Consider the following 10587-nt stretch of genomic DNA (forward strand, 5'->3'; position numbering starts at 1 on the left):
TTCAAAAGAATGTCACTACACACATAAACATTCCCACAGTTAACTTGTAAATCCAATGTCATGATTAATTTCCAATAAATTCGAAATATTGCTGTATGAATAACTGCATGTCTTATTTGTTTTCTCTTCTTTGAAGTTTCTCTAACAGATCAATATGCCGAAGAACTAGCAAATCATTTAGAAGGCAACTGCACCATGCAATAAAACGATATAAATTACTGTACGGTTCCTTATGTAAAAGAGAGTACAAACGTAACAATATGATAAACATTCTGTATTGTGAAATATTCTAATTGCTCAACATAAGTATACTTAATATATAATTTAGTTGTGTGTTAAATAATTTTGTGTAAAAGATAATATTCTTTGTGCATAAAGTATGTATTTATATCAGAATGTATGTACATCAAGATAACATAAAAAAAACTTTTTGCGTTAAAACAATTTACGTGTGACAATATATATAGATAACGCAAAATTTTGGCAGAATTGACTTCAGCTAGTATGTAAAACAAAGACTTGGTTGTGGACAAAAGGTTACAAACTTAAATATTTCTGTGAACAGCTTATTTGTCAAGGTGAATGACAATTGTGTAATTCCTCAAAGAGCTGTTAAAAACCAAAATGAAGATAGCTATAAAATTAAATGGTACGATGCATTTCTACAGACTTATCATCAAATGCCACTCTGCTTCGGTGAAATCCAAAAATTTTACTTCCGCATGTTTTTAATGAAGACAAGGAAAGATGACAATCAATCACAAACGAAGAGATGATGCTTAAAACAAGACTTTAATTTGTACCAAATCAAGATGAAATAAATATAGGTGAGAGTCAGGCAGAGATGGTACAAAGAAATGCTCCGAGAAAAGGACGTTGACGGCGTTAAGAGTGAAAAAACCTAATTGAGCTGTAACACAGATGACGACAAATATACTAATTTATTCATTTATTTATGTGAAAAACTTTTAAATGCCACTTCAATTCATGATTTCAATTTGAAAGAGTTAAGTCGATATACGACAATGGAGCCACAAAAGGATGTAAAAAGTTATGAATGCTTAACGTTTCTTTGCCCGACTTTCTTGAACTGCTCCTTGCCTAACTGTATCAAGAGCTTGCATTTCTTCTATTCTTCCATGGACAGGAGTTCTGTTCTTGTTCCTTACTCTAACTGTTTTGTTTGATGAACTCGAAGTATCCAAGTCAGTTTTCTTCGCGTTTGAAGATTTTCCTCTGTAATCGGTTGGTATACGTCTCTTAGCTACAACGACCCCAGGAATTCTACCATCAATCTTATCACACGAATTTTCAGCAATGTCTATATATTAATTAAGACCTCCTTTCTTTAAAATATCTAAGTTTTCGTAATCATAAGTCACAAATATGCACGCTTCTCTTCCGGCACTGTCCGGTGGATTACTCAAAAATTCATACAAAGTACGATGAAATAACTTAACTTGCTCTTCAAAAGTTTGTTTTGTTACAGCGCAAATTTCCTCTAATTTGCACATTTCTCTTAAAGTGTTTAAAGGCGCTTTAACAAATTGTATGGCAAACTTGCGTTTTTTATCGCCCGCTTTCAAATTGTATATTCCAAACGAACAATCACGTTCCTTTTTTTGCCCGACAGGATAAATTTTATTATCGATCTTTTCCAATTCATGATCAGTGCAGAAGTTAACTGGTATGAGCAATACTAACTTATCACTGTTTAAATTTTTCAACGAACCCGCAGCTTTTTTGAAGGCTGGCAGTGCGAATTTGAGATGATTAAAGTAGTAATGCCATGCGAGCCCGCTTGCAACGAATGTTTGTTTTTCTTCAAGAATCTTCGAAATATGAACGTCAGATTGCGTGTTAAGATCAAATAGATACGTGACTAGAGGACCAACAGCACTTCCACCAAAGATACAAACAAGATATTGAATCTCAAAGATGGGCTTACCTGTGTAGAAGTGTCTGATAAAGACCATAGCAGTCCATACTAATAATACACCAGCCAATATCATAAGAAAACATACCGGACGCCAAAAAATTCCACTAAAACAAGCTTTAAACATCGCTTTCTAAATTCCGCCATAACGCTGTTTTCTATGCTTGTATTCTTCAGCAACGAGCGAAAGCCGTTCAATAAACGTTCCAAGTACGACACCAAACAAACTTAATGCGCTTGAAAGTGAAAAGGAGAATCCAAGAATTTCTTTGCTTAAGACGTATTTTCCCGTCGTGTTTCCCTCCTTGATGACTTGAAATGTACGCTCATCGTCGAAGTAATTGGGATAAATAAAACAAAATATCAACACCACTAACGCAGTAACGAAAGATAAAACAGAAGTTACGTATTTGGCTCTCGCGCCTCGCTTTTCAGGAAGAGATGTAAACTGCGTGTAAATTACCGGTGAATTTTCTTGTTCTATTACAGTCATTTTCAGAGCTCATTAAGCAATATGGTTAAAGCGACGCTGTAGTTGCCATTGACATTCTTCTTTGAAACGACCTTCCAAAATTCGCCATTAGCCATTTAGAACTTTGCCATAAACGTAATCTCGAGTTTTTATGATGATAAGGCCGCAAATTTAACCAATTCTCTCTTTCTAGCCTCTGCGGAAGATATTTGTTCTGACTGACTGCTTTCCTACGAGCATATGAGATAGCTATTCCAAAGAAATTACCATATATGGGCATGGAAAAATTTGAATGTTACAATTCTCTTTATGAGCGACAAAAAGGTTTATAATAAAGCACGCGACCCACGAGATCTACCAGCTCAAAAATAAGCGAACTCGATTTACTTTGTATGCAACTTTTCTTCAGAAATTGCTTTGGTAAACTGTAGTGTATTTAATATTTTTTTAACTTTTATAATTTTTTATTTGTTGTGTATCGTGCAGCCATTGGTGTAGGAACATAGTGTTTATCATAACTTCTTATTGCCTATAAATTTATTACATATAACATACGTTCTTTATCATACATCCTGGATATTTTTACAATTAAAGATCAATATAGTTCTTACATTAATTTTGCAGTGAAAAAAGACAAAGAGCAGTAAATGCAGCAAAATTTCGAGAGGAATCAATCAGATCATGTAAGATTTTTGAAACACGGGTTTTCCTCTAAAATTTTGGCAGCAGTATTTTCAATTAGTAACTCCTAGTCTTAATCCTTAACTCGTCTTTATCTAAACCATTATAACTCTATTATAGTTCAGTGATCTAAACTACGATGCAATCCGTCAATATAATCCATGTCTTAACTCAATCCAATCCACGTTTTTAACTCTGATGACACCACACATAATGTGTTGTAATATTTTGGTTGGTTCTCCTTTCTTGTTTATATTTTTATGGTAATTTGGTTCATTGGATGGATTTTACCATAATATTTTCTACATGCTTCCTTCTTTAGTCATAAATATAATATCTTTGGCTTGTCGTAAGAGATTACCGTTAGTCGATGGAAAGAAAATATAATTTAAAAAGTCCAGGTAAAAATATTAAAAATGTAAACAGAATTCTCCACACAATACAGTTTCTTGTACGCTGGATATACGAAAATGTTTTTCGGACTTATTAATTTGGAATTATCATCACAAAGTTTAAGTTTAAGCGTAAAATTCGATTATTCCGTTGCTCTTATAAAAATAAACCGATTGCAATAACGATGTCAAGTGTTGTTCCTTCTAAAACTATGTCGTACTTCTTCGTAAATTGTGATGAAAATGTACATGGTTGAACCTTCATTCCTTTGTGCTAATTTACGTTTAAAATATTTGCTCAACTTTGACAACAGCCGTGAAACGTTTAATGCGAGAAGCCAAAGAACTTCGAGAACCGACAGCTCAATATTATGCCCAACCACTTGAGGTATGTAAAGTATGACCATTTGTACAAACATTTCATCCTAATTTTTGAACATAAAGTTTTATCTATTTCAGGATAATCTCTTTGAGTGGCATTTCACAGTTCGAGGTCCAGCTGATAGTGACTTTGAAAATGGTCGCTATCATGGACGTATCATATTACCACCAGAATATCCCATGAAACCCCCAAGTATCATGTTGTTAACTGTAAGTATTGCTCATTGAACTAATTTTATAAGTGGATTTAACTTATATATAAGTATGCATAAGACTCCATGTAAAGATGCTTCTAATTGCACAAAGCCAAATATTGCACCAAGATACTCATGCCACTTTAGCCAGCATAGAATCAGTTGCATAGCTTGCTATAATTGGGGTTCATATTTATTTTGCCAAACTAAGTTCATTTGAAATGAATTTATTGCAAGTGATCGTCACCTGCATATATGAATATAACTCACTTCCCCCAGATTATCAAGCTTCTTACATATACCACTGGTTTCAATAATCTTTTTCGGTCTGTGCGAAAGGATTGTGACTGGCTAGTTGAATTGCTGGCTTCATATTTCTGGTGGAGTTAGCCGACTAGCCATCCATTTTAAGTCATCATTAATGGATTTTCTACACGGCTTTATTGATTTTTAAGATATTTGTTAAACTGTTACTATGCAACTTTGGACTATCACATCATCATTTATAAAAAAGACTTTTAAAAGTGTGTAGACAAGTGAATGCCACTTATACATATGTATGCATAATACTTTATGTAAAGATGCTTGTCCTTGCTTAAAGCCTAATATTGCACCCGGATACACATGTCACTTCATAGTTTACCATAGCCAGCATATAATCAGTAGTACAGTAGCGTAGCCAGCTATGATTGGGATTCATATTTCTTTTGCCAAATCAAGTTCCTTTGAAATGAATTTATTGCTAGGAATCATAACATGCATATATGAATACGACTCAACTACTTCAGATAATCAAGTTTTTTATGCCACTGGTTTCAATAATCTTTCTCTGGTCTGTGCATGAAAGGAGAGTGACTGAGGAGAGAGACTGGTTAGTTGAATTGCTGGCTTCATATTTCTGGTGGAGTTGGCCAACCAGCCATCCATTTTAAGTCATCATTAATGGATTTTCTACACAGCTTTGATTTTTAAGAAAATTTGTTAAACTGTTACTGTGCAACTTTGGACTATCACATCATCATTTATAAAAAAGAAGACTTTTAAAAGTGTCTAGACAAGAGTGTGTAGTATTTCTATTTTTGCAGCCTAATGGTCGATTTGAACTTGGTAAAAAGATCTGTCTAAGTATGTCTTCACATCATCCTGAAACCTGGCAACCTTCGTGGAGCAGTAAGAACTCCATAACATAGATCTATTATCATTGTTATAGATGTATAGACATCTTTTAGCATGTGATTTAAACATTCATGTTACTTTAGTACGAACTGTCCTTTTGGCCATCATTGGTTTCATGCCTTCGAAAGGAGGAGGAGCTATTGGTGCTTTGGATTATACAAGCAATGAAAGAAAAATTTTGGCCAAAAAGTATCAATTTATTTTACATTTTATGACCAACTTTCATTCTGCTTGTAGATTGATGGAGAGTTTGTGCAATATTAGAACCATGCCAATTATGTTATATTTTGTAACATTAAGTAACTTTATTTGTGTACCTTCAGATCGATAAATTGGACTTGTAATGTCTGTGGCAGTTGTAATTCCGATTCCCTGAAAGGTTAGAAAAGAACATGTATTGTTAGAGTTTTCCAAATGTTTACAGTCTTTTAAGACTTTATTTCAACTCCATAGAGGATTGTGACAATGATTTAAGCACAAGCAATGAAGACAAAGAACTAGCTTCACAGATAAATTTCAAAGTATGATTTATTTCTATGAATAAACCGAATTACTGCTTTCTTACAAAAATTCAAAACTGTTTTGAGCTTTTGAAAGATTCTCGAAACATTTTTTAGGGTGAAAACGAGAAAAAATCAGAGGAAAAGATGCAAAGCAATGGCGAGAAAAATGGCGATGTTCCTCATGGCAATGCAGTTGAAGGTGAAAACGTACAGAATATTGTATCAAATCAAGATGAAACAAATGTAGTTGAGAGTCAGGCAGATACTGTGGAAAGAAGTTCTTTAAGAAAGAGAAGTCGACGGTCTTCGAGTAAAAAACATGAACTGAAAAGAAAGAACTCTTTACAATGTACAGAATCACAAAATAGTGGATACCTTTCATTGATTTTAATATTCATTTTTAGCATGTGTTTGTTTCTGTTAGTACTGCGTAGAATTTATTATAAATGATAGCGCGTGTTGTTTTTGTACTCCATATAAATCACAATTAACGATAATTATTATAATTCATTTATTTATGTGTATATTTTGAATAAATCTAAAATCAATATGTAAATTTAAATTTCCATTTTGAAAGTACGCTATTTTTCAATAAGTTTAAATCAATTTTAATTTACGATGAAAGATAACCAGAAAGTTGTAATTCTGATGTGAAATACATGAAAGAGGTTGGGAAGCATTTTTATGGTGGGCGGCAGTTAAGGGTCTGGGAGCAAATTAGAAAAATTAAAAATGCCTGTAAATCACTATGAGGGTTATAGCAATAGTAATAACATGCCCTCCACCCTTTTTGCTGTACATTCCCTGAAAAATTATAAAAATTAAACGTCACTATTCTCTACCCCATGTTTCGTTGACTGCCCAACATCACCTCCATCAAGATCGGCTACAATAACTATTTCACTTAAATGTGAATTTTGTCTTTTTCTAAGTGTTGTTTTATTTTTGCTTGATGAAATCAAAACATCCGAGTCACTTTTCTTCGTTTTTAAGGTTTTTCCTCCGTCATCGGTTTGTTTAGGTCTCTCAAGCTTAACAAACCCAGGAACGCCATCAATTTTGTCACTTTCATCTTGTGAATTTTCAACACTATCAATAATAACTTTAGTCAAGCCTCCATTCTTCGAAAACTCCAGTTCTTCGTAATCAAATGACACAATTAAGCAGGCTTCTTTATACACTTTTCTGAGTTGATGATTGAATATGTCAAACAAGGTACGTTGAAATAATTTTACTTGCTCGTTTCGATTGTCATGTGTCACGGTGTCACCGCTTGACTGTCCTTCATCAGGCACATTTCTTTTAGGGTATTCAAGGGCTCTTTAACGTACTGTATTGCAAATCGACGTTTTTTATTGCCAACCGTTAAGTCATATAATTTAAATCGAAATTCGTCGCCATGTCTTCCTGTTTCTCTCCTGACTTTAACGATTTTATTATCGACCTTGCTCAGATCATCCTCTGTATGACTGTCAAGTGGTATGAGTTGTATTAACTTGTTTTTGCTTTAATTCAATGAACTTGCAGCTTTTTTGAACAGTGGCAGTGCTTGTTCGAGATAGTTAAAGTACTGCAATGCTAGTACGTTTGCAAGCAAAGCAGACAATAATACAACTGTTTTCCAATAAATTCCACTGAAACAAGCCTTGATCGTTTTTTTTTCATTAACTTATAAACTTGTATGGTTTCCTGCTAAAATGTACGTTTAATTACAGCAAATTTAATTCTATTAATCAGAAGTGTTAATTTTCTAAGAAAAGCACTGGAAACAGCTTCCAAAGAAGATGGGACATGGAATTTCTTCGAACTGTGTTGCAATCTTGGTAAAGTGTAGACTATTTGGAGGAAATCAAAGGAGATTGTCATTGTGAATGACTTTCATGTCTGATTGAAAATTACTTCAATATATCATTTCAAAGTAATTATCTTAACAAACTTTTCTTGTGACTTTTCTTTTCCATTTGTGGTTTGTAGCCTCAGTAATTTATTCATAAATGAGTGATCACGCGTTTTCCTGGTATTGCAAATCGTTTCATCGCTCAAGTCACTGATCACTTAAATAGACTAGCAGCAAAATATTGAAAATAAGTGCTGATGACGAAGGAATAGCTCTTTTCGCACCTTGACACCTGCTGCGAAAAAGCAACCCACCAGAGCAAGACGGTTATCTCATGTGATATTCTTGATTACAGCTTTACTGGTGTTGGAATTTGGTTTCAGTTGTCCTAATGAATACAAGATTTATAGTGCTTTGCTCAACAAAGAGAGAAACACAACTAGAGAAATAAATGATCGACAATAAAGGTGGTTTACCATTACTGTTCTTCTTACAGTACCTCATGAGGAATTCAACTTTTGAAGATTGCCACCAACATGCCCCGAAAAAAGCCAAGAAATTATTGTTTTTATCGTAAATAAAATGGATTCAAACATATTGAAAATATAGCATAATTTCAAATGGAAAATTTAAATTCATGTAATGATCTTAGATTTATTCAAAATATACACATGAAGAAATGAATGACAATAATTATCATCAATAACTACTGTAGGGATTCAAAAGCAACACAACTTACTCAATCGTTTGAAATAAATTCTACCCAGTAATAACAAAATCAAGCACATCATGAAAAAGAATATCAAAAATGATGGAAGGTATCCAATAGTTCGCGATTCTTTACATTGTAAAGAGTTGGTTATTTTCAGTTAACGTTTTTTACTCTAAGACCGTTAACTTATGATTCTTAAAGCATTTCTTTCTACTCTATTGGAAGAACTATACTTCAAGAAAGGATTAGCTAATATAGTTTAAAATACGTTCTGATACATTTCAGTGTAGTTTGATAAGTTTATGCAAAGTTCAACACGGTTTTATGCAAATTTCAGGAGTATTTTTCCTTCTCTATATTTGTAACTGACCACTGATATATATAAAGACTGGAAAACGCAAACTAATTCTGGTGCCTAGAAAATTTTGAAGGCAATTTTTGACAGCGGCGGCCATATTAGACTATTCACTTCTAGCATATATTTTATGATGAATTTTCCTTGTATTTTGTATTCTTGTTAATTTCTCTTTCAGAAATCATGCCAAATCTATTATTATGATTTTTAAGCAACGCGAGAAGATTTCTATATAAAATTTAGCAAACATGAGTTTTCGCACCAAACCGTTCTATTACAGTCTTGTCATCATAATAATTCTTTTTTGCCCCAGGAGTAAAACATATGATCCAAAATAATGCGAGAGTAGCAGTTTGTTGTATAAAACCTATATAAGTGGATATGGTAGGATGTGGAAATAGATAAGAAGGCTATCTCAGTCGATACTTTGAAGCCAGTAGCGCCCAGTCTTTCCACGCAATGTGAACACACGGCCAATAGTATAGAACGAAAAAATAACTTGTACGATCTACGAAACCATCATTATTAATTCGACGTACAATTTTAGAAAAAAATACAATTTTTAGTACGAACTTAGACGAGATTTGGTTTTAAAAGATAAATTAAATTATACCCATGATATGTTGGATGAATTTATGCACCAGCAAAGGAAATCCTCCCATAGCGTTTCATTTTATATGTATCTGATAACTTTTCGCCTTTCACAACTTCAGTTAATTTAGCTTTGTGAAAAACATACATGCCACCTGATTTCGAACATCATTTTTTACAAAAACTAATGGCTTCTGTAGAAAGGGTTATATACAAATCCCGAAATATTCCAAGGAGAAACTCATGTTAATAATTGAATACAACCAGTTGAATTCTTTCGAACTAAACTAGTACTTGATGCAACGTTTCCGATGTGTATAAAATGAACGATGTATCATTGTTTGTTTACGTTTCCACCGTACTTGCCATTTCAAAATACGTATTCAGTAGAAAGCATGATAATTGACTGAATAACGATTAAGCCCCATCACCTTTAATGTCACAATATTTTTCAACGTTTATTCTTTGAGCAAAATGAGAAAAAGTCTTCGGTAAAAATATGTTTCTTTAACAAATCTCGCGTGACGTGTAGCTTCGCGCGTGTGATACACGTAAATTGACCTCCGGACACCCGTATCAAATTTGGCTTCAAAAAATTATTAGGCTTTTCTATTACAGGTAGCCTTCCATCTATTATAGTTCAATGATTCAAACAGTCGTTGCATCTTTACTCAGGTGCTGGTCATCATAAAAACATGTGCGCACGGCGTACACCGCAAAGATTCTTTTCATTTATACTTAACAAATATATATGTTAGACAAAATGGTGGGAATCATATTACGTATTTTGCTCCTTACACGGTAAATACAGCTAAGAAAGCAAATTTTTTCACCAGTTATTAATTGATTTTAGACGATAAAAACTCTAATTTGTAGTGTTCTAGGATTTCAACCCAGAAGCCAAACGAAGCTTCCGTACTAATTAGTCTGACTGAATTATAAAATTGAAAATAATTCGATTTGTACATTGTTGCAGCTATCCTTTGGCCCCAAAACATGAACACAGTTTTTTTACGGCAAAACGAAAAGGAAGGAAAACCGGCGAATCCGGGAAAAAACCTTCTAACCAAACAAACCTTATTTGAAATTGTAAATATAACGTTATTTGGAAACGATATCAGAATTTTTGATTATTTTGTATGACTTTTCTTTTTTTTCTTGATAACAGTTGTTTAAAATATGCTGTAGCTACATTACGGTACGTCATAAAATGCAGATGGAGACAAAATTGAGCGCTCCATATTGCAAAATTTGAAATCAAAAGTAAGCTGTCTTGATCCGCTAATTTGAAGTTGAAGTGATACTGATCATTCCAGTTAAGACGGGTCAAATAGCACTTATTTATAATTTTGTGAAT

The 10587-nt window shown here is 33.4% G+C and overlaps 1 protein-coding gene and 1 pseudogene across 1 annotated transcript; one reads left to right on the forward strand and one right to left on the reverse strand.

Annotated features, from left to right (window-relative positions):
• Positions 1-922: 922 nt before the first annotated feature.
• LOC124442702 lies at positions 923-2668 on the reverse strand (annotated as a pseudogene).
• Positions 2669-3294: 626 nt separating this feature from the next.
• LOC124442722 (ubiquitin-conjugating enzyme E2 J1-like) lies at positions 3295-6364 on the forward strand. Its single transcript, XM_046993210.1, has 8 exons — positions 3295-3490; positions 3796-3869; positions 3941-4072; positions 5142-5226; positions 5316-5421; positions 5556-5611; positions 5686-5753; positions 5850-6364. Exons 1-8 carry the CDS (start codon positions 3460-3462, stop codon positions 6183-6185), a joined length of 888 nt encoding a protein of 295 aa, XP_046849166.1. The 5' UTR covers positions 3295-3459; the 3' UTR covers positions 6186-6364.
• Positions 6365-10587: the final 4223 nt, after the last annotated feature.

The sequence above is a fragment of the Xenia sp. Carnegie-2017 genome, unplaced genomic scaffold (genome assembly GCF_021976095.1).
Source record: "Xenia sp. Carnegie-2017 unplaced genomic scaffold, XeniaSp_v1 HiC_scaffold_20, whole genome shotgun sequence".
Classification (NCBI taxonomy): domain Eukaryota; kingdom Metazoa; phylum Cnidaria; class Anthozoa; order Malacalcyonacea; family Xeniidae; genus Xenia; species Xenia sp. Carnegie-2017.

Bases quoted from the DNA above. Each gene is read 5' to 3' on its own strand.
- LOC124442722 (XM_046993210.1), top strand. From the start codon at position 3,460: ATGGAAAGAAAATATAATTTAAAAAGTCCAG. The intron at 5,227-5,315 runs GTAAGAACTCCA...ATGTTACTTTAG, and splicing joins CTGGCAACCTTCGTGGAGCA to TACGAACTGTCCTTTTGGCC. The intron at 5,612-5,685 runs GTTAGAAAAGAA...TCAACTCCATAG, and splicing joins TAATTCCGATTCCCTGAAAG to AGGATTGTGACAATGATTTA.